The 24649-nt window shown below is 46.4% G+C and overlaps 1 protein-coding gene across 8 annotated transcripts in view; it reads right to left on the minus strand.

Annotated features, from left to right (window-relative positions):
• MGAT5 (alpha-1,6-mannosylglycoprotein 6-beta-N-acetylglucosaminyltransferase) overlaps positions 1 to 24649 on the minus strand; it is a 389158-nt gene that overhangs the window by 222138 nt on the left and 142371 nt on the right. For 5 of the 8 annotated variants that reach the window (XM_061135085.1, XM_061135078.1, XM_061135079.1 and 2 more), the window contains 2 exons: positions 18889 to 19271; positions 3219 to 3377 (listed from right to left, as the gene is read on the minus strand). In XM_061135085.1, the coding sequence (XP_060991068.1) occupies positions 3219 to 3377; positions 18889 to 19129 (400 nt within the window). In that variant the 5' untranslated portion in view covers positions 19130 to 19271. Of the gene's footprint in view, positions 1 to 3218; positions 3378 to 18888; positions 19272 to 21451; positions 21585 to 24649 lie in introns of those variants that run through there. The other 3 variants (XM_061135082.1, XM_061135080.1, XM_061135084.1) reach the window with 2 other exon arrangements.

Raw genomic sequence — 24649 nt, forward strand, 5'->3', positions numbered from 1 at the left:
ATAAGACACAACAGTAAGCAATCAGAAACATCCGTTAGCAATAAGACACCAGAGTAAGCAGTAAAGACACCAGGGAGAACATTTCTGAGCAATTACCACATGTCTTAATACAGCGAGGGAGGAAGAACGACTTCACTCAACTAGGATTGGAACCCTATAAAAAATGAACTCTCATAGCTCAAAAGCCACCCCTGCTACGACAGCAGGGATGTGAGAACTGCTAGCATGGCCATGGATCAGGGAAGAGGGCAAAAAAGCCATGAGGGGTTGACCATGAACTAGGACTGTGAACTTAAGTGCCCTGGCCCTCTTTATGGACACTAACCCATAGACCTGGCAAATAAAAAATACATGTGTGTTCTTTGACAAGATAGAACGGCCCCTCCGACCTGTGGAGGAAATAAGGGCGGATGCCTGCATTCTTCACATCCCATCTACAGTCACCGTGGCTAGAGCAGTGTCTGGCAGGGGTGCATATGCATGCACGCACACACAGAGGGATGACATTTCTTTTTGTTGTTGCTTAACACACAGGTCAGCCAAAGAAACAGACCCTCAGACAGAAAGAACTTCCACTGTAGACTGGATATTAAGTAGTCCAGGAAACTGTCAGCTCTCTAGGAACCTCGAAGAAAATGGGAGCACATTTTTCTAGACTCACCGTTTGAGATGATTCACAAAATGGAAAGCAAGGAGTAGGGCAAACAATCTCTTCTCTGCTTGGCACTAGGAGGTCTTCACCTCAGCCCCACCCCATCCCGCATACTTAAACTCAGAAAACCTGTGAAAGCACTTACTTCTGAGATGCTGAGAAGAGTAGCAAAATCAAGGCTCCAAGTTCCTCCAAGGCTCAGGAACTGGAAACAGTTTAATGGCAGAGAACGGCGAGTTTCCTCTCCTTCCTTCTAACTTCTTACCTGGGTAGCAATCCACCTCTAGTCTGTATCTCCTCCTCAACCCTCAACTGCCTCCATCCTAACCACCTTCTAAGTTTACCTTCCTATCAGAAGCCGTCCAAAGACAGCCCCTCTTAGTGACCATAGTCTGTGTTATTCCAGGCATGTGTATTATTTTTCTAATTGGCCAGTAAAAATCTCAAAGGTATGGAGCATGTCACACACGAAAGATGAAAACGAGTAAGAATGAGGTTAATTATCAAAGGCAGAACTTTAAATTAGCTCCCTTTTCCCAAAAAGGAGAGAGAAAAAACCAAATACTCTGGTTCTATAAATATTAGTAAAAGCACAGTACCAGTGGCACTTTTAAAGAAGCCCTTTTCAAATCCAATGACTCTGTGCAGAGGTCCCCAATCTTTTTGGCACCAGGGATCAAGTCAATGTAAGACAATTACTCCATGGACAGGCAAGCGGGTGGTTTCGGGGTGACTCAAGTGCATTACATTTATATACACTTTATTTCTATTACTATTGTATCAGCTCCACCTCAGATCATCAGGCATTAGATCCTAGAAGTTGGGGACCCCTGACTTAGAGAATGTGCTCAGAGATATTTGTTAACCAAGTGTACTAGCTCCATGCACAGGTCAGGGACTCCATTTGAAAAGAGTAGTCACTGCCTCCATCACGTTTCATTCCACAATTGTGCACCCTGGGACTTGGAACTCAGGTAGGAAATCTCCCTGTGAGCCTGGCATACAAACAAGACAGAGGCAGCGAGATCCCTTATCAGGGAAGAGAATGACGGTAGACACATGGACACGGGCCCTCCAGGACAGAGGCAGTGGGAGGCAGCGATGCCAGAGACAGAACACCGTCCCCGCCCCCCCCCAAAACACACACACACACACACACACACACACACCCTCTGAAACAGGAACCTACAGAACTGCCAGGAAATCAGAGAGGACCTTCTCAACAGCACTTTCTTACTGGGAACAGGGGTGGAGGAGTGGAGGCTGTAGAGGCCTGGGTTCCATTTATTAACAAGCAGCTCAACACAGTGGGAGGTTTTCTTGTCTAATTACAGAAGCTGTTGGAAACTGCAAGGAAGACAGGATTTACAGCCCAGATGACACTGCCTCTGTGTTGTAATTAAAAGTTATTTTTAATGCTTCTGTTTGGTCAGATACTTTGGATTATTAGAAATATAGTTTGCAATTTAAAACTTGCTAAAGGGCAGAGAACACAGCAGAAAGGTAATACAACAAGCTTGCATAATGTGAAACAGTTAAATGTTTTGACACTGGGAGGTGGGAAAGGAAAAGAATCTTGCTCCCACTTAAGGCTGAGTTTCCTATAAGAAAGGGAGAGAAAAACAAGCCAGAGAGGGTACTAAAGTCGATTTTTAAAATTTCAAAAGTAACCCAGCTACTTATTTTATCCATTAGCTAGAGCTTGTATACCACCCACCAGGAGTATAGATAACTCATTCACAGCCATTCACTCAAAACGCCTAATCCTTATCCTCATTAAAGCTCTTTGCTTTGTCCTGGGTCCCCAGGAAATGACAGTGATCACCCTAACAAGGCCAAGGCCTGGCTTAACCACAAAGGCCAAGAGGCCAACTTCAGGGCAGAGCTCTGTGGGGGAGGCGGAGGCAGCGGAGTGGGTGGGTGGGTCCAATGTGAGCTGTGGACATTACCTGTTGTGTATGATATGGGGGTTGTTTTAAATCCATTTCTCTTCTTTTATCCAAGAGTCCAGTTTCAAGAAGGGGGTCAGACACACACATCCAGGTGTCCACAAGTAGATACAGAATCAGGCCAAGATCAGGCAGGGGCCATTTATTCCCCAAACGCCATTTCTAGAACGCCTATTTCCCCAGATATACACAGGAGGCAAGTCTGCCATGATGGCCCTTCTTTAACAGCAGGGAGGAGAGAATCTATTATGTGGAACAGACTTTTGAAATTGTCTGATGGAAACGGGGAGGGGAAGGAACCTCTACCTGGTGTGAGCCTCCCAGATCACCTCTGTATTTCCTTTATCCCTGCTATGAATCTTCTCATTAACAGTCATTCCAGGAGCTCATTATGGGAAACACATCACAGAAACCACCCAATATTACACATCATGATGAGACTGTAAAAGCCTTTGAACACATTATTCAAAAATAAATTTAAAGTTAGGGTTACAGGGACCATACCAAGTTGCTGGGATTTATCTTACACCAATAAGAACCACTGTGCCCCTGTGGTTCTCTTCCTAGTTCAGAGCAGGCCTTGACTCCACGTCTGGGCATAGACTCGTGGTGCTTACCTGCCACATTAATTTTCTCAAGTAAGCTGGGAACAGGTGTGGTGGAGTTGGTCAAGTTTGTCCCTGTGCCATTGCTTACGAGGTTGTCCACCTTTGACTCCAACTTGCCAATGCGCTGCAAAATGTTATCCAGCAACACAGCAAGCGTCTTCTTCAGATCTGCAGCAGAAAACATACACAGTGTTTAAATACAACAGCTTAGACATCCTCCGGTGCCCCCCATATCGGCCTGGCACACACATGCACACTTGCTCTCTCTTCCCTCTGATGTGAAGAACAAAATGTGGCAAATCAAAAAGCACCACATGAAGACCTGTCCTAACAAACTCCACCTGAAAGGCAACAGAGTCCACATTCAAGGGACCCAGAGAGTCCAAAACACATCAGTTCGCTCTGTAGCATAAGCTTCACAGTAAGTGACATAAAACTGTTCGGCTAGTAGGTTGAAAGAGAAAACTCCCTGTTACTTGGCATCCTACCAAAGCATTCAATTCTTCCTCCTTCTCTCGTATGGCGGTTACTAACACACAGAATGACAAGCCCCAAATGCAAGAAGGCCTTGAAGTAACTTCCAGATCAAGTTCATTGTTGTTTTTTTTTGTTTCTTTGTTTTTTAGTGCTGTATACTCTCGCAAGTCCCAGTTTTTTGAAAAGTCTTTACTGCTGTTGGTTACATACGGTAATACTTTAAAAAGTTATGGGCTTTCCTGGTGGCTCAGCGGTAAAGAATACACCTTCTAATGTGCTCAGCGGTAAAGAATACACCTTCTAATGTAGGAGATGCAGGTTCAATCCCTGAGTTGGGAAGATCCCCTGGAGAAGAGAATGGCAACTTATTCTTGCCTGGGAAATCCCATGGACAGAGGAGCCTGGCAGGCTATAGTCCATGGAGTCACAAAAGAGTCAGACACAACTCAGAGACTAAATAACAACAACAAGACAAAAGCTACAGTTTCAGATTTCAGATATGCTGGATAATCCAAAGTGAACCATAATGCAACTTAGAAGCACACTTAAAGACCAGATTCATTCATTAATTCAAAGTGAAAGTCGGTTAGTCATGTCCGACTGTTTTCAACCCCATGAACTATACAGTCCATGGAATTCTCCAGGCCAGAATACTGGAGTGGGTAGACTTTCCCTTCTCCAGGGGATCTTCTCAACCCAGGGATTGAACCCAGGTCTCCTGCATGGCAAGCAGATTCCTTACCAGCTAAACCACAAGGAAAGCCCAAGAATACTGGAGTGGGTAGCCTATCTCTTCTCCAGTGGATCTTCCCAACCCAGGAATCGAATGGGAGTCTCCTGCATTGCAGGCAGATTCTTTACCAACTGAGCTGTCAGGGAAGGAGTTCATTCATTCAAGATATTAATTAAACAACTATGATGTGCCAAGCAATGTTCTAGATGCTGAGACTATTTTCTTCTGGTGCTTACATTTAAGAGTTGATTCTCTTTTTTTACATATCTGGCTATGGGTTACAGAGAAATGTACTTCTCTCCAGATAAATTACAGACACATTATCTTCAGGCCTACATAAGTATTTACTAAGTTTGTATACAAGGTACTCTACACAGAGAGAGAGATTAAGTTAGCCCCTCTCCTCTGGAGACTCAAAGACAGTCTGACTTGTACTTGTGAGAAAGGCAGGAGGACCACAGGGCAGCAGCTACGTGAACAGATTCACTTACGAACTGGGAGTGGGCCAGGGGAGCAGGATGCAGCAAAATCCTGAAATGAGACCAAGGGGAACCTTCCAATCTGCTGGGAACAGAGCACACCTGCCCTGAACAGGTGCTCAGATCTGCCCAGGAAAGCAGCACAAACTGGACCAACCCACCAACCCCAGAGCACAGCCAGCGACCGTCCACTAACAAGCAGGCAGGCTTTCCATTTCCAGTCGAGAGAGAAACACTCATCCGAACGGAAACAAGACACATAATTGACATGCAAGTTTGCATTCCCGGGATTTACAGACAGCATCACTGAAGCTCACTAAAGACTGGAAACAGAACCCACATCTTTATCCTGGAAGTCTGGATCTTTGTGCTTAGCATAATCTCAATCCCCCCGCCACTCCCAACACCAAACGTAAGACTTCTTCACAGCATTAAGATCTGTAGCAGTCTGTTCATTCAATCTCTCTAACAAACATCTGACCAGGTCTACTTTTTATTCTTCATTGAGTATGTTACCCACAGATACGGAGACAAGCTGGCCATGCAAAAGAGCAATTGGCCAAAAATAAGATTATAACAAAGAAGGTTAAAAAGGAACTAACAGTTCCTGAAGGCCTATCAGGTGCCATGCACATATATAAGGAACTGCATTTATTAATAACTTCACATTCTACATGAAGCAGGTGTGACTTCATTTTACAGATGAGAAAACTGAGGTTCACAGACAGGAAGCAATATGCTCATGGTTCTAGACATACAAAATCACAAATGGGGACTCGACTCAGGTCTGCCTAATTCCCTGATGCCTCGCTGCGACCAGCGAGAAGTCAAGAGCCAGGGCTGAGAAAAGAAATCAGGTGTGAAATTCAGTGACTTTCAGCCTAGTGATTAAGGGCTTAGACTCTAACCACTTCCTAGGTTTGAGTCCTCATTCTCCACTTCTGTACCCTTATTTGTAAGAGTGAAAAGAATAAGCCTACCTCTTTGGAGTTATAATGAGGACGTAATGAGTTAATATTTGTAAAATGTTTTGAACACTGCCTGGCACATAATAAGTGCTACATAACTGTCTGTTACATAGGTAAGTTAAAAAAAATAAAACCTTTGGAAAACGCTCTCATCCTTCCTAGAGAAATCTCTCCCCGAGTGATGCAAAGCTTTATCGTTTTATCCAAAGGGTCATGAGATCATGCTCCTCGGGGGCTGCAGCCCAACAACCAGTGTGACTCACAGCCTGCCCCTGACACATCATTAGCTGGCACAGACAGCAGGAGTCGGCCAGCAGCTCTGGTCTTCCACTGACTCTGAAGCACTGCCTGCCTCTCCAGAGCTCTGAAGATTGCCAGAAGCTAGCCACACAGATGGGGGCCGTGGTGCCGCTCAGAGGTGGCTGCGCTCACTGTAAAGAAACCACTCCTCAGATAAATGGTATCCATCTCCCTTCCCCACCCCCACCCCTAAACTCAACCTCTCTGCCCAGAGCCTGAATTGTCAGCCAAGGCATCCTCGTGTAAAAAGGGCATTTAACTCTTACCAGCAATTGCAGTTAGCCAGACACAGAGGCCTGATCTGCTAGTCTGGCTTTACTCAGGATTCTCAGTTTCTACGCTACTGACACTTTGGCCAGATAATTCTTTGCTTGCCAGGAGGGTGGGGAGCAGGAGGAAGGAGACTATCCTGTACTATAAGGTGTCTGCAGCATCCCTGGACTCTTGCCACTAAACAAGAGTAGCATCCTCCTGTGTGAACCAGAAATGTCTTCAGACATTGCCAATGTCCCTTCTGGGGAGCACAACTGCACTCCACTTGAGAACCACTGAATTAAGCACATGCCCCCAACACTTGTCTTCTGCACTGCCCTTCTGCGGAGCTATCAAGATAGAACTTGGACAGAAGGGTGATGGGAGAAAGAACGAAGAGTGAAAAGAGAGTCACTAAACTTGCATTATGTATGACGTCCATGTGACACTACTACAAATATGATGGAAAGTACATGAGGAAAGGTGGGTGCTGACACAAGCCCACGCTTCAGGTCTCTCAAGAGCTGGTAACCCCTTTCGGCCTTTTGCCCTTCGGTTAAAAGGCAACAGGACTCCTGGAGAGAGCCTCCCAACCCACAGCTTTTGGTGATAGTTATTGGTGGCACACACACCCTGGGTACAACACACGGTTGTCACATCGGCATTAAGAAGACATTCTTCCTCAATCCTTAAAACACAATCCATTAGTAAATGTGACTTACTACCTCTTGTTGATCCCACCTACACAGATGCACCTTGCGTGACTCTATGAGATGGTATAAAGGAATTCACGACGATGAGAAGAATGCTGACGTTCACCATCACCACTCCACTCCACACTGCTGCTGCTGAGGTTGCTCCTGCTGCTGTTATCACTACACTGATGCAACTGCTGCCTCTGTTCCTCCACCAGCACCAGCAACACCATTTCTTGAATCTCATGTTAGTCCTGGGCTAAGCATTTTAGAGGGATTGATTCATTTAGTCCCACCAAGACAATATGAGAAACACGTTGCCATTCCCATCTCCATCATACAGATGAGTAAACCGCAGTATCTAGAGGTTAACTAATTTGTCCCACGTGACTGCAGATCTGGGGTCCAAACCCAGGCAACCTGGTTCCAGACCCAACAGTTCTTACCCACCATGCTTTACTGCTTCTTAAGGAACCTTATGGACCTGACCGCCAACAAGCATCTCTGACTTGCTGCTTCTGAACACACTTAGTGTGGATTAAGTCCTGGGCTTCGGCCGTGTGTCCCTGTCAAATCATACCCCGGCCTCCCTCAAGACTCACTGATGGGGCGGTTCTGCGAGCAACTCCAACACTTAAATATAATGAAGAACTGGTTTTTCTGTATCTTCTCCCTTCAATTCCATGAATTGAATACAAGGCTATTAAAAACCTTGGCCTCTCTAGACACTTTATCTGGGTAGGCATGTTTTCTCTCCCAATGTGGGAAAAAAGAAAAAAGTTCATTTTCAATTCAAGCAGCTATTTGAGTCACTATTTCGAGGCAGTCCAACACAAGATAAAAGATACTTGTGTCAATAAAAGACACAAGGGCAAAGATGATCCCAAGTTCATCTCTGAGTCCTTACAAACTGGCACGGTGCCTGGCGCAATGATCAGTAAGTGTGTGTTACCTAAGTGCAAACGTGAATGAATGAACCAACAAGGAAATGAACTACAGTCTTCCCACAAATAAGGCTGAATAAACGATACCTTTCTAGGTTATGTAATTATTTCTCACCTTTGTAATTCACAGCTAAATCTGCAAAAACTGTTAAAGAGTTTTATTGCAATTTTAAACTTAATAGAGAATATTTTTGTATGCATTTTAGTCTTAATGTTAACCCATACATTTGATAAGACTGAACACTCAAGACTAATTTCATATAGTTTAATAAAGAAATGAAAATATTCTTCCAAATTCCAGTGTAATATCTTCACATTTATCATTGTGTTTTATAGTTATTACAGCCATAAACTGTATCCTCAGCAGGATTACAATTTCCAATTACTAACAGACTTTTAAAATTTTGTTTGTGCTTCAAAGCCTCAGTAATAAAAATTTAATCCCAACATTACTACTGCAATTCTGTGTTCTGAAAACTTACTGAACATGATAAAGATGAGATCAAAGTACGTGAAAACATTTTAAATGTCCCGCTGGAGAAAGAAAGCTTTGGTTTCTATCAGGCCAGGAGTTCTTTGATAAAGGATGAGATCAACAAAATCTCAGAACAGGTGCCCTGGCAGCTCTGTAAGTTTTCATTTCTGGAAAGCCATGACAGTAATGCTGAGAGAGGCCGGAAGAGGCTTTCATATCCTTGAGCAGAAGTCAAGGATTTATCACTGCCAGCTATATCTTTCCTCATAGCTGGGGTCCAAGGAGATGGAAACTCAAGAAAGGGGGTCCTGCTGGTAGAAAAAGATCTGTCAGTTATAGGTCTATTGGCTAAAGCTGTGAGACTGGGTGATAAACCCTGACTGCCCAGATCGCCAAGTCAGCTAAGGAAGGCTGTGCTGACCCCACCCCGTCCCCCTGCGACATGCTTCCCAAACAGGGGTTCTCCAGCCTGCAGTCCGTCAGGTTCAGTTGTGGAGTCAGAGGTACCAGGTCCCATCCTCAAGCCACTCCACTGGAACCTTCACAACCCACACGTCAAGGATTCTCGGCCCAGCCACAATCGAGAACTACATTTAAGGTGCAGCTGCCACGACTCACTGGCACAGAACCAACTGTGCAATGAGCAAGGACTTACATCAGAACTGCCAGAAATCATTTACATCTGGGCTTGCTCCTAACGCAAATCCCTCTCTACCATGGCCACCCTTCAAGGGCAGAGCTCGAACCAGAGGACCACAAAGCAGATTCATTCACTGCTCTGGAGAAGCCAGCAAAAGACAGGGTGATAATGAGAAAGGAAGGTGCTAATGAAAAATGAATTAACCCCAAGCTCCCATTCCCACTGACTGCCAGGAATGTCAAGTTTCATCAGTTACATGTTTGAAAATTAATTTGAAAGTGACCTTCCCACAGAAAGATGATACAGTTAGAGCAATGACCAAAATACAGTCCATTCATTATGTACAAGGACATTCGAAGCAGTGTTAGGTATAAAAGAGAACAGTGTTATTTATTACAGAGAAGCTGTGGACACTACCCAAACACCAGCAAAAAGGTTACATTATATGATGTCCAACTATTCCTAAAATGGAATAAATCACTAGATTGGAGCCCGGGGAGGGCAGAGAGCAGGTCTGTTCTGTCATCTCTGTTTATTGCCACAAGCTATTGACCCCAAGAACTCAATAAACATTTACTGAATGAAACGTTTGGATGAAAAAGGAAAAGTGTATGGCCATTAAAAAGATCTAATGGATGAGGAAATACAACAAAGTTGAGTTTTTAAAGCTCTATATAAAATATTACAATTTTAAAAAATAAGCATACATATATCTATCTGCATTTAAATAAAGGACTAGAGAGAAATCAAATTTATCTGGGTTTGGGGGCAAGGAGTATTTTCTTTCTTATTCTTTATTTGTAAGAATGTGATGATGGACTTGGGACTATCTCTGCCCTTGTGTGTTTTATGGAATAGTATCTTTTATCTTGTGTTGAACAGCTTGGAAATAGTGACTCACATGGCTGCTGGAACTGAAAATGAATTTTTTTTTCCTTTCACAATTGAAGAAAAGAGAAGCTGACCCCGGAAAAGTGCCTGGAGGGTCCCAGGTTTTCGTCAGCTCATGTTCCAGATGCTCTGGATTTTCTATCAATGTTCATATCACTCTAACTATCACAAAGGTATGAAATGCTATCTGGAAATGCAGTCAGAACCATGTATTCTACCTCAGAACTTCAAAACACTGGCCACAGGTACCCTGACACCCCCCACTCTTCCGAGAAGCATCTTGGTCACTGAGCGAGCTCCATCTCATCTGACTTCTTCAAGCCATCCAGAGGACAACTCACCCACATCTAAACTCACCAATGCGCCCTTCACCCTGCAGCTGTCACAGGTCTCAAAGGGAACAATTACCACACAGTGAAGATCAGCTTCAGAGGCTCAGCATCACTGACTACCTGCTCTCCTGGGTTAGCTGTAGGCAATTAAGCTGTGACTTGAACTTGCACCTAGAAGTGAACGCTATTCCTGTGCTGTGGGGAGGGTCAAGAGGATTTCAAGGAATTGTGAAGCAGCGCAATCTGAGACAGGATTGTATCTAGGCCTGTGGACGGTACTTAGTGCTTTACGGAATCTGTAAAGCAGGATGGAGTTCTTGGGCTGCTCTCTCCCTTTTCCTAACACTTTGCCAGCTGCATGGAAAAGGACTCAAGCAACTTAGCAACTGGTATAGAAAAGTCCACAGGCTCTGAGAGGTCAAGTCCACTGTTACCCAAAGTCCCCAATGACCCCAGGGCATCTTCCTTGTCCGGAAAGAGGAGCCACAGCATAGCCCTCCCCACTCACCATCCACCCCCAGAAACTGCTCCAAAGGTGCCCACTTCATAGACAAAGCGAGACAGGCTGCACTGGTCCATCCCACACCCATTAGAGAAACACTTATCTTCGAATAGGAAGACAATGACAATCACACATTCTGTTTCTAAGATGCCCAAGTCACTCGGTGGCGCTCACACACCTTTAAAAAGGGACCCAGGGCAGAGCCAGACTCTCCATAGAGTCCAGAGCAGCGGGTCTCAACCCTGGAGTGGAGCCCAGCATCTGTGTTGTCACAGCAGCCCGGGGACCCTGGTGGGCACGCCTTGCCAGTCTTGTTTAGGAGGGAGTGGCAAGCCTGCTTCCTCCACACCACAGCTTATTTCCTCTCTTGTCTGGTTGGGTCCTATCCTCTGTAAACCCTAAGAACAGCCGCATAAACAAGCTCCTGAAGCCCCATATTCAAGTGAATAAACAACGTCAGGGCTACATGGACACTTCTCGTTGGCTCGTAGCTACTGCAGGTCCGTGCAGGCCAGAGTGAGCAATGACTCATAACAAATACACGTTACTAATCTAAGTGCTTTGATACGCTTGGTCGAATCCAATCTTTACAGCATGCCTATGAGGTCAGTGATATTTTATCAGCTGTTTCTTAAAAGAGGAGGCAGGTTTTTAAAACATCAGTGACATGCCCAAGGTCACACATCTAGTAAAGAATCCTTCCACAAGCCACAAATGAACACATTCCCAATGCCTTCCAGAATACACAACAGTTCCCATGTCCAGATCCTGCCTAACAGCTACTTGGAGGCGCCTGGACACCCAGTCCATAGGGAATCTCTTCTCATTTCCTGTCTCACTAAAAACATGACTGAGTCACTGGGATTTTCAAATTAGCCTCAGCTGGAGCTGTACTGCAGAGAGTCAGGGTGGAGGGGCCACTGCAGCTATTCACCCGTGGTCCCACTATGTGCTAGGCAGGTGCAGAGGCCCCAGAATACTGTGGGGAACAAAAGACATGAAACTCCCTGCTTCTGGGAGCTTACGATCTAAGTGGGGAGAGAGGTGATAATAAACAAAGACATGTCAGTGTCATGACAGGTGGTTTAAGTGCCATGAAGAACAAGAAGGAAGCAGGGGTGGGGCTCTGCTTCTGAAAGGGCCTAGAAGGAGAGGAGGGAGCTATCTCTGCGGAGGAAAGGCACACAGGTGGAGGGAAGAGCAATCACTGAGGTTCAGAGGCAGGAAGATGCACGGCCATCACCCAACAGCTGCTCCTGGAAGATGGCTGTGCCACGAGGCAGCATGAGTGGGGTGGACAGCTCTTCAGGGTGGCCACGAGCTCTGTCCGAGCAGTTCTGACCGAAAGAGCCCAGGGACACAGCTGGAAACGGGGGAAGCTACGGCCCCCCAGGGAAGGTGAAGGACCTGCAGTTCAGGGCGGGATCTCAGGATGAGGCCAATCCCTTCAACACCTGTGTTCCCTTCTCCAGCCAGGACTAGAAGCAGTGGTGTGGTGTGAAGAAACGGCTTGAGGACAAAGAGGAAACAAGCAAGAGTCTCCAGTTCCTCCCGGAGATCCAGATTCTGATTACAGAGCTGTCCCACACACACCCAAGGTCCTCCTCAGACATCCGGACTGGGCGGGCGTGCCCGTGAACTCGGCCTGGCTCAGACGGGCATGCTGCATAGGCCAGGCCTCTACCACAGGCTCCCTGGAAAAGCCCCAAGCCCCAGAGAGGCCTGTTTTCAGGTCCCAAGCTTTTAAAGCAGAGCCCTTTCTTGAATCATACCAGCCATATCACCGTAGAGTAACCAGGGCCTCCTCAGACAACCAAATGGCCCATCTCTCTCCCTTTTTTTTTTTTAACCCCCTATCTAGTTCACTCCAAGAAGAATGTATTTCCCTCAAGTGCAGAGAATTTCTGCCTGGGCGAAGGTAGTTTTTCCACTTTACCCAGCCCTCCAAAAAATGTCCCTTGATCAAATTTGGAGGAACAGAGGCAAAAAGAAAAAATTAAAAAAAAAAAACAAAAAAACAAATCTTCACAGGCCTAGTCAATGAAATCCAAGTTCGTTCTTTTTTTCTTTCTTCTTCTAACATTAAATGGTGTCAGTCTTGGAAATGGACATCCCCAGGCCAATGAGGGCCACAGAAGCCCAAAGCTGCTACCACTCCACCGCCCACTGGCCAGCAACCAAAACTCCACCCTAGTTCTCCAGCCCCACGTCCCCAAGGAAACAGAAAGAACTCCCTTCCTCCTTACCTCCCTGCCCCGCTGTGGAAATGACCGTGGACAAGAAGCCAGGGGCAAGACAGGCTGAGCTCTACAGAAGGGCATCCGCCCAGCTCACCCCCACCACTCCCATCACACCGCGACCACAGCCTGCAAAGCCGCGGCACCCATGCCCTCTGCCTGCTTCTCCCCCATCAGCACCAGCCAAGCTACCCTGTGCTCACTTTCTCCTCGCTGCAGTGGCCTCTGCTCTGCCCTGGGCGTGCACACGAGGCTTTGCTGCTGCTGTTGTTCAGTAGCTAAGTCGTGCCTGCCTCTTTGCGACCCCATGGACTGCAGCACGCCAGGCTTCCCTGTCTTTCACTATCTCCCAGAGTTTGCCCAAGGCTTTAAGACCTGGCACACATCATGCTTCTTGCCTGGCCTGATCTGCCTCCATCTCCCACCTCCCACCCCACCCAGTAGAGCTCCTCAGCATCCTTTGGGCTAAAAGACACCTCCTAGGAGAAGCCTTCTTTGACCTTCTCCTCCAAAGTATCAACAGCTCCACAAGTACTTAAAAAAAAAAAAAAAAAAAAATCCCACTGTACTCATTTTTCTTCCTGGAATTTACTGTTATCTGTCATTCTCTTGTTTATTACTTCTCCCTCCAAGTAAGCATAACCTCTGTGAGGGCAGGAACCCTGATGGTGTTTTCCCAGCTGTGCTTGGGACGAAGCTTCGACAGCGTTGACAGATCCCGGCCCACAGCACAGACATGTCGAGAGTGGCAGGCTGGAAGGGCAGCAGCCAATCTAGGGGACAGTCTGGGCCCAAGGAGCACAGGGAACCGGGAGACAGGAGGTTAGGCACAGCATGTGTACACAACCTGGAGGCCAAGAGGAAGCAGGTAGCACGGAAACAGGATATTGGTGGGGGGCTGGCCGAGAAGCTGGGGCTCTCGACTGCTTCAGCCTGAGCTGGTGACCTATCCAGGTCAGAGCATCCCCGTGCACAGAGAATCAAGTGAGAAGAGTCACAGTTAATAAGGTGAGGATGGACCCCTTGGCTGGGGAGAGGTGTGTCTCATAGAGACACTTTGAGAACAGGATGGAGCATGCCTGGCCTATTAAAAAAGAGCTGACCACTGAGCATCAGAATTTGGGTCAAGCCATTGGAGACAAACATCAGTTCACCTCAGAACAAGCCCAGCACCGACTAGAGCGAATGACACCATTTGTGATGCAATTCCCAAGAAATCACGGACAGGCAGGGCCCTGCCACATGGGCCTGGGAGTCACGCTGGAGGCTGAGCTGTGGCTGGCGCTGGCTTTACACACTCCTCTCCACAGTGACAGAGGGGCACTCGGAAATGCCCTCCACACCCCAGGGATGAATGCTCCAACTGTTCCACACAGGCTGCCAGGGACCTCTTCCAGGCACTGCTCCTGAATGACCAAATCCCAAAAGAAAGTCAGAAATCTCTTTTCGTATCACCAGACCAGGGTTGGGGGAGGAGGAGACGGCATTTGAAAGTTCTTCTACTGTTGTCTGAGGATTAGTCAAATGAACAACCAACTGCAATCCTGTTGGAGACGGACAAACCTTTTTGGCAAAGGACCAGAGAATAAACATCTTAGGCTTTTGTACCTTCTGCAGCAGCTACTCAGCTTTGCAACTATCACACCACACAGCCACAGACAATACACAACAATGGGATGCTGGGTTCCAAATCCTTCCAAAGCCATATGAAAACAAGAAGATCTGGCCCAAGGCCATGGGAGTCCTGGGAAATTGTTGACACAAGGAGGGATATGATCAGATGAGCATTTCAGAATGAACTATGGCGCCTCCTGAAAGATAGAGTCAGCACACTTTAGATGTTATGTGAAACAAATCCTGGTATTGTCACGTTTGTCTGTTATTAGTTGCTATAAACAAATGACAGTGTGTGGATTTCAGTCAAAGTTTATTTACACAAGACAGGCAGAGTTCCAGATGTGACCCACAGGTCATAATGTGCTGAATACTTCTGCTCCAGCATCTCAAGTCAGAAATGTTAATAAGTCAGTAATAATCTAAAGTCATCTACAGACTGCCTGTGTGCTCAGCTGTGTCCAACTCTTTGTGACCCCCTGGACTGTAGCCTGCCAGGCTCCTCTGTCCATGGAAACTTCCAGGCAAGAATACTGCAGTGGGTTACCATTTCCTACTCCAGGGGATTTTCCCGACCCAGGGATTAAACCCACATCTCTTGTGTCTCCTGCTTTGGCAGGCAGATTCTTTACCACTAGTGACACCTAGGAAGCCCCCAAATCATCTCCTACAGTTCTTCAAACACCTGCTGTAGCTACTGAAGATAAATTATAACATATTAAGAGCCTCTGATTATACCAATATGGGATGAGAGACGGAAGGGATTTTTTTTTTTTTTTGAGGGGGAGGTGGTCTGTTAACTGGATTCATTCAAACCAGACAAGGGTCCCAGCCACTGAGGGTCAGCTCTTCACTGTCCCAGAGCAGATGTCCAGGAGGTGCTCTGTGCATGGGCTGCCTTTGTGGCAGAGAAACACTGCAAACCAACGGCTCATGCATCCTTATGCCCACACCTCCAGCCCAGCTACACTGCTGAACATCCAGCAGTCTCCATATCTCCATCCAACATATAACCTCACCCACCAGAGCTGCCCAGCTACCGACATGCCCACAACGGCTAGTGATGGATTCCAGGGGAAGCACATATCCTCCCAGTGGCTCTCCCGCTTCCCAGGACTGGGTCTGGATTATATCATTGGGCTCAATCCCAGTTGTTGGTGCCCAGAAATGAGAACCAGGAGAACCAAGTTGGCAAAATTTAAATAACAAAATTCAGTTATCTGCTTGAGGACTTCCATGAGAAGATGCTGCTAGATGAGTTTGTTGTTTTCAGTCTTAGTGCAGCGGTTCTCTAAGGTGGGGAGAGGGGAAATTTTGCCCCCCAAGCCTGGAGATATTTTTGAGGCTGGTGGATACACATACCAGAGATGCTGCTAAGCATCCTACAAGATACACCATGCACAGAATTATCCGGCTCCAAATGTCAATAGTGCTGAGAAGAGAGCCTACGTCTTGGTAAGATTTCATCTCATGATGATCCCCAAACCTCAAGCACAAATGCACAGTCCAATTAAATTCTTGAAACTCAGCTCCAAGGACCACTTTGATTGGCAGGTTGAGTTGATTAGATGAAAGACAAAAACAGGCTAGACTTGCCGTTTGGTTGTTTCTCTGTTGTTTCTGAGGAACAGAGTTATTCTGCTAAAATTCCTCTGTAAAGGGAGAAAGTGGAAATAAATTTCCGTAGTTTCTTTGAGCTCCAAAGTCTTATGATTATAAACATACAAGGTGGTTGATATTCGAACTAGGCTACTCTGAAGTTTTTGATAACTTTATAAAAAAAAAATATACTGTCTCTGTGAGGCTGAAAAGCTAAGATCATTGCTCTTTAGTGTGGAGGAAACTCACGCTATGAGATGTTTAGCAGTACACAAGAAATAAAACTGCTGCAAACAACTAGAAAGAAAAAACTATGCATTTGCCATTCAAGTGGTTTTTCCTTTCCATGATAAAGATTTGAGAGAGACAGAGAAACAGGAGGAAATCACGACAGGACTAGACCCCTTTCTCGCCAAATGTGTAATAAGGAATACACTGAACCAGAAACTGGAAAAGCAGCACCTGTTTTACTCGTGACATTTACTTGTAACACAATAGAAACACCAGTGGTGACAATTTGCTTTATTTACCTTTTTCTGGTGGTTAACCTATAATATCGGGTATTAATACAGAAGATTCAAGTCAACATGCAATTTAAAACGCACCCTCCGAAAAACTACCTAGTTCTTTTTCAACATCAGCTCTCAAACTAGTCTCATTTTTTGATTCATCAGATCAAAGAAAGGTGACATTTAGACATATTAAAAAAAACAGTGCCAACAGACACTGCCAAATTCTGAAAGACTGGATTAAAAGCAGATTGTGTGATCATTCAAACAGTGGGCACTGAAAAAGAAAGTCTACATTGTATGTGAAAAACAACCATTTCCACCTTACGAAAAAAAATTATATATATAATTATAAAGTAACCATGTTTCTTGGATTTCTTTTAAAAAGAAAGAAAACGTATAAGTACAATTGAGTAGGATTTCTGAGGTGGCTCAGTGGTACAGAACCCTCCTATGGATTCGATCCCTGAGTTGGGAAGATCCCCTGGAGAAGGAAATGGTAGCCCACTCCAGTATTCTTGCCTGGGAAATCCCATGGACAGAGGGGCCTGAAAGGCTACAGTCTTACAGGGTCTCAAAAGAGTTGGACATGACTCAATGACTAAATAACAACTCCTCTGTCTGAACTCAAAGTTCAACACCTGTTGCTTCACATTTTCAGGAATCGTCATTTGAACGCTAAAGTAGTCCATCAATGTTTCCCACCTCAACCAACCCCACCCTTGTATCTGATTTATATTATACCTCAGGTTCCAAACCTTGAGGCCACTGAAGTCTCCATTCAATGGCCAGAACTGTCACTGCACGACTTCACAAAGGTCATCCACTGTGAACCAAGTCCACTCAAATATTCAGTGATCATGGGAGGGCTGCAACTTGGATTCTCCGAAACACAGTCTGATCCAAATTTCATTTGCAATTTTTGTTTTGTATGTGTGTGGTGGTTTAGTCGCTAAGTCATGTTTGACTCTTGCAACCCCATGGACTGTAGCCCGCCAGGCTCCTCTGTCCATGGGATTCCCCAGGGAAGAATACTGGAGTGGGTTGCCATTCCCTTCTCCAGAGGATCGTCCTGACCCAGGAACCGAATCTGGTCTCCTGCATAGCAGACAGATTCTTTACCGACTGAGCTACGAGGGAAGCCCCCATATTGTATTTGTGTATGCTTTGGTAAATATTTTGTGTCCATATATATTTGTGTGTGAGTGTGTGTGCATATACATATATACCAGAAAGATATACACTGAAATGTTAATTGTGGTTATTTCCCACAGTAGTAGATTTATATGTGATTTTCCTTAATCTTGTTTTTTTTTTGGTTTGTCTACAGCTTCCAACTTTTCTATATTAAGCCTAACTTTTGCCAAAAGAAAAATAATATTCCATATGCATATCTTTTCACTCAACCTCATTTCAAAAAGAATTTCGAGCACCTGACAAAAAAAGCAACGAGTACCAAAAGATCTCTTTCAAAGTGAGAGCAATCAGAGACAAGAAACGAGAGAGCCATAAATTGTTGTGAGGAAGCCCAAGGTTAAAGCTACTGGTCAGCACATAGGCTCTGATGACATGCGTACTGGCCGGAGGGAGGCACACATTTGGCTCTCAGTTTTCTGGCAGGCCTAGAACATTCCTCCTCACCCTCCTTACCTCGCCCCTACCAGTCCTAATTAAGTTTTGTTTAGGGAACAATAATGAGACTATTTTTCTACATTCCCTGAACATCCTCCCAGATGAGATCATGCAATCCAGCCATGTGTCCAGTGAAGAGGAGTCAGCTGCAATACAACCAACAGAGCGCCGAGAGAGAAGCCCCACTGCTCCGGGCACTACGCGTCAGTGTGTGTAAGAGGTCAGAGTCTCCCAAAGGGCACTGCTTTAACTTTCTCAAGGCATCCCTCTGTGAGCCATGTGTCGCCAGGAAGGGAGTGGCAAGGGGTAGACTCAATCCATGACCAAGTATGAGAGCCTCTGGGGTCCCTCGGAGGCAAAGCAGAATTGGACAGAGGCGCCCCGGCAGTGCAGAACTTACCATAGGCCGTCATGACCCCCGCATAGGGTCCATCCACCACGTTCCTGTTTTCTTCGGCCAGTGCCTTGATGTACCTCTTGCTGAGGTCCAGGATCTGCTCCCGGAGCATGGAGCTGCTCTCAGGCTGAGTTCGCTGCTGGATGGTAAAATGCAAGAGCATCATACCCCAAATAAAGCCGAAAGTCACGAGGAAGAAGCCCAGCTTCTGAGAGGACAGCTTCCACGGAGTGAAGAAAGCCATTGCTTTCTGCCGACTTCACCTGCCCCAGGCTCCTACAGCGCAGAGGGGAGACGCGAGCTCATGGTACTGGCTGGGTTTGCGGGCTTCCTCGACTCACTCTGGCTCCTGCATCAGCTGATTTCCTTGCCTTGCTTCCATCCTGCTGTGAAGAAGGGGGAAAATTAGCAGAGTCCTTGTGGCAAAACACGGTGAAATAAACCAGAGCCTTGTTTTCACTAACAGCTCTGAAAGGTGCACTTCCTTTTTTCTTCATCTGCTGGTAGCCTATCTTGTGTTATGATTTGGGATCTGTAAGCCGAGAGGGGAAATCTGGCCGGTCGACAGAAAGCTGTACAAATACGGAAGGGAGGAATGTGTGTCTGCGCGTGTTCACAGGTGTAGTAGCAGGGCTGTTCCAGTCTGGACCAAGTTCAAAACAGGAAATTTGTTTTGCAAGGTGGGGAGGAGATGGAAGGATATTTCACTGAATGTCAGCAAAAACCCAAGAGGAGGGTGAAGTCGTATCACCAGCAGGCACTTCTGTGCCTGTGAAACTTGAACTTACCAAGTCACGATTCTCTGCTCTGGCAAGGATGAGTGCCAGTAGCTGGAGAGGTGAGCCAGAAAGTGGATGCCCCCTAGGGGGTCATCAGACAAGGAAAGGAGCGAGCCCCCCTGCAACTGGTATTATTTGAGCATGGTCAGCTTTCAGTAGCAGTGTCTGGAGCCGAGCTGAAGGTCTCAGGGCCACCAGGTAGCCTCTCCCCAGACAGCGGCGCAGAGAGGCGGTGCAAGGGGCACCCGACTCTCTTTTCGTGCCAGCTACACAAGTAAAAGCTGAACCGTACTTCTCACTTGCACACTTCAGCACAGGAAATGTGGGGCACATGACAGTCTGCCTTTTTGTGGTTCTCATTTTTACTCATACCATGCGGCAAAATGAGAGGTTACAAGGCATCCCCTCAATACCAATGCAGCCAGATGCTATCTCATATCAGCATAGGCTGCACTGTGGTCCTGAATCGAGCCTTCCCAACAAATGAGGCTGAAGCATGGGTTACAGATGCATTGCAATAGCACAGGTGGGCCCCCTTCTGAGAGTCCTGGGCTCACAAACCAGCCGGCTCACCAATGGCACATTCTTTAGGCGTCTGAAAGCAGAGGCTGAGCATCCCCTCCTTCGAGGGACCGACCCAGGATGTATTCTGAGTGTGCCTATGCTGCGGGTGAAAGGATTCCTCTTCCTGAGCAGCGTAAGAAGAAATGATAGTGGACCCTGGAGCAATCAGCTTTCAGGGTCAACGATGAACCAGATCTGTGCTGGTCTTCCTCTCTCTTTTCCTCGCCTGTCAACCGTCATCAGTAGCTGGTAATACCTCTTCGGATACTGATAGTAAATGATACATAAGTTCTAGTGATGTCCCAGGCACTGTGATAGATGCTTTTTATGCCTCAGCTCATTGAATTCTTAAAAGAGTCCTATATGGTAGGAACTATTAATGTTATGTCCGTTTTACAGATGAAAAAACAACATAGAGATTACCTTGACAAAGGTCAGTTGGCTACACGGCAGAGAAGAGAGAATCTATGGCCAGCCAGCCCAGGAGGCAGCAAACCAGGCCCTGCCTTCCCTAGACCATTCCTCTTCCCTGCCAATCTGTTTACAGCCAAGAATGGTCTGAACAGGCTTAAAGGGTTGTAAAAAGCAATGAAGAACATGTGACTGAAATCCTACCGTAGTTCGAAAGCCTAGAACATTCACTCTTGGCCCTTAACAGAAAAAGTTTACCAACTGCTGAATTCTAAGCCGGTGGCTCCCAGAGTGTGGTCCCCAACTCGGCAGCGGCAGGAGCATCAGTGAGAAAACCAAATTCTCAGGCCTCACTCCAGACCTACTGAATCAGCAGCTGGAGGCGGCCAGCAAGTGGGAGCAGGGGTAGACCAGGCCACCTGTGCTTCAATCGGCGATTCTGATGCCCGCTCACGGCTGAGAGCCCCGAACGCAGGCAGATGCCTTCACTGTGCCACACCACGGCTCTGCCAGTCCGTGTGGCGGCGTCTCCCTCCTCTCATCCCATAAGCTCCTCTGGCCCACCACACCCTCCACATCGCCAGTCTGCTAGCCTCTTAACCCCCAGGGTCTCCCTGTCTTCCCTCAAGCTGCTCCCCAGACCTGGCTGAGCCTGCCCCACATCATGCAGATCATCCAAACCAAGCCTGTCTCCCCCTCCTCCCCCCCACCCAGCTCCATTCCCATCTGCTTTGGACTCCTCCCCTCCCTCCAGGGTATGATGCCCCCTCCTAGCCTGAAGTTGTAAAACACTGTCTACCTCGACTGCTTACCAGTTTCTATATGGGATCCATGACACCTTTAAGAGACTCCCCGCTTGTGTTCTCAGAGAACGATGCGGCCAGGGAACCAATAAAACCCCTACAGACTGAATGAGCTGGTTACCCAGGCTCGGTGGCACTTCATTCAGCCCGTTCTCACATGGACCAGCTGAGAGGCACCTGCGTTCATCGCTACAAGGATGCACTGAGCATGTGTCAGGGGACTGAACAGGGACACGACAGGGCCCCCATCCTCAAGGCCTGAGCTCAGAAGTTCCCCCTCCACCCCAGGAAGTGGCTGCACTTCCTTTTCGATAAAGCCATATGCCAGTTAGCCGATGTCACGCCAGGGCTGAAGGGATTTTCCCAGAGCAAGCAAACAAGATGCTTACCAAGAAAGACAGCCTCAGGTAATTTTCTTTTGCTATTTTAGGAGAGCCCCCAAAGCAGACAGGAATTACCTGTCAGCTTTCATATGAGAAGCCCTGCTTTGCTTCCTCCAATGAACCCCTGAAGAAGCCACTCAACGCTGCGAAGTTTAAGCAAAGGAAAGAGCAGGCCCAAGGACTGAGCAAGGACCCAACAGTAGGCGGTGCTTCTCTGCCTCGGCTTTGGGGAGAGGCAGGACCCACCCAGGTGATACATGCCAGGGGCAAAAAGAAAACCCAGACATAGTAAAATCACTTCCTAAAAGAACAGTGATCACTTCCTCCCTTCCCATCCACTCATCAACACGCTGAAATAGGGTTTCCCTTTTGAAATGTGATCAAAGATCACATTTGGCAAGGAAACACATCTTCATTAAAAAAATAAAAGTATATGAAAAGATACTAAAAATTACTAGCCTTTAGGGAAATGCAAATCAGAAGCACAATGAAATATCAATTCCCCTCCATCAGGATGGCTATAATCAAACAAGACAAATAAGAACAAATGTTGGTGAGGATGTAGGAATAGGAGAACCCTTATATCCTGTGGGCGGATATGTATCCTTATATCCGTGTACAATGGTGCAGCCGATGCAGAAAACTGCCTGGCACTTACTCAAATGACTAAGCAGTTATCAGATGACCCAGATAACTCCGCTCCTAGGAATTCTCCTGAGAGAAATGAAAGTATACGTCCACACAAAAACTAAATACATGAACTTTCACAGCAACATTATTCAAAATAGACAAAGAGTGAAACCCAAATGGTCATCAAGTGACACATGGATGACCAAAATGGGGCAGATTTGTTCTATTCAGCAATAAAAAGAGATGAAGCACTGATACATGTTACAACATGGATGATCCCCAGAAATCCTAAGTGACAAAAGGCAGTCACAAAATACCACATATTACGTGATTCCATTTATATGAACAGTCTAGTAGAATAGGCAAATCCTAGAAGTAGAATGTGCACAGTAGTTGCTTAGGGTTCTGAGGGGAGGAGGGGAATTAGGAGGTGACAACTAAGTCTTGCAGGGTTTATTCTGAGGGGGAGTGAAAATGTTCTAAGATGGATTGTGGTGATGGATGCATAATTCTGTGGATATACTAAAAACGCTGAACTGTATACTTTAAATGGGAAAAGTGTATGAAATGTTAAACATATCTTAATAAAACTTTTCCAAAAAACAAAAAGCAAGCAAGCCCACCTCCAAAGGTGGGGTAGGAGGGAGAGCTGAATTGAAGACAGCCAGAGGAGCCTCATAGGTGCACTGCGGCCCCAGTCAGGACCCACCCCTTCCCCTACTTCCACAGCCGAGATAAGGCTGGACCCTCACTAAGGGCTGACCACAGGCCCTGCAACAGAAGCAAGTGATGCAAAGAAATTTGCCACCCGTTTACCAGGCAACGCTAACCCTTCTCAGCTCTGGATCAATCACTCTGCAAGGCGAGGCCTGCTTTGCCTACCAGATGTCAATTTCTCAACACACTTGAGGAAACTCTCAAAATCAGCCCTGTTGTACAGGGGTCAGAACCAGACTGAAGAAGCAGTGAGGAAGCTCCTTCAAAGGCCCACCTGACATTAGTGGGAGACCATTTGTCACATCAGGACCTGTGTCTTTGGAGGATGGATGAAGATAGAAATGCCTATCCCTTCAGGAGCAATACCAGTCCCAGCCACAGAGATCTGACTTTTTCCTCAGGCCCACAGGACAGTCCCAACACAGCCTGGAGGTACCACATGCACATGGGTAGCACTGCCTGAACTTAGTCATTCCCACAACTCTGCTGTCCTATTAGGGGTCACCCGATCTTCCCACCTGTCTTTGGATGGCAGCCATCAGGGCCTACCCTCTTGCCTCCCCCTCCACAGTAATATTCAAGAAATCCTATTTGTGTTCGCAGAGGCTGCTGCCACGCCACCATCACTCTCTAGCTCTCCAAAGCCAGTGCACCCTCTAGCTCGCCAAGCTCCAGCAGCAGAAGAGGGTAAGGAAGGAGGTCTCTACACAGACTGCCAGGAAATGCACTCATGGTCAAGCATCAAAGAAGCAACTGGCTACACCAGCTGCTCACAAGAGTGTGCCCTCTACTAGGGGGGTAGAGAAACCTCACTGTTACAGGCCTGGTGAAATTGATTCGCACACTTTCGTTCCTGCGTCTGGTGCCGGAAATTGCTCAAGACTGCAAAACAGATCTGCGCTTCCAGACTGTAGCTACTGGTGCTCTGCAGGAGGCAAGCAAGACCTGCTGCCTTTTAAAAGACATCAACCTGGATTGTATCTATGCCAAATGTGTAACCATCATGCCAAAAAATATCCAGCTCGCGCACCACATCCCTAGAGATCCTGTTTAAGAACCACTATGATGCAAAAAAACATTTAAGAAAAATTCTCTTCTTCCTATTACTGGAAGTTCTGAATGTTAAAATATCCCTCCCCCCCCCCCCCCCCCCGCCATGGGGGTCAAAAGATACCTAAATATATAACTGCAAGTGGAAAATGGGGTGGGGATAGGGAATCAGTATTGGCAATTTTTCCACTTTCATTTATGTGAATTTTTAATATAAATGTGGGGACGTAAAGCATTAATGCAAGTCAAAATGTTTCAGTGAACAAGTTTCAGCAGTTCAACAATATAAATAAACCTATTAAATTTTTCTGGACAACGCCAGCATTTGGATTTTTTTTAAAAACAGGTAAATTTCTTGTTGACTGCAACTAAATGGTATTTGTAGCATTTTTATCAGTAGATTCCATTCATTCACTATACTTTTCTG

This window comes from Dama dama, chromosome 33, assembly GCF_033118175.1.
Source record: "Dama dama isolate Ldn47 chromosome 33, ASM3311817v1, whole genome shotgun sequence".
Lineage (NCBI taxonomy): Eukaryota > Metazoa > Chordata > Mammalia > Artiodactyla > Cervidae > Dama > Dama dama.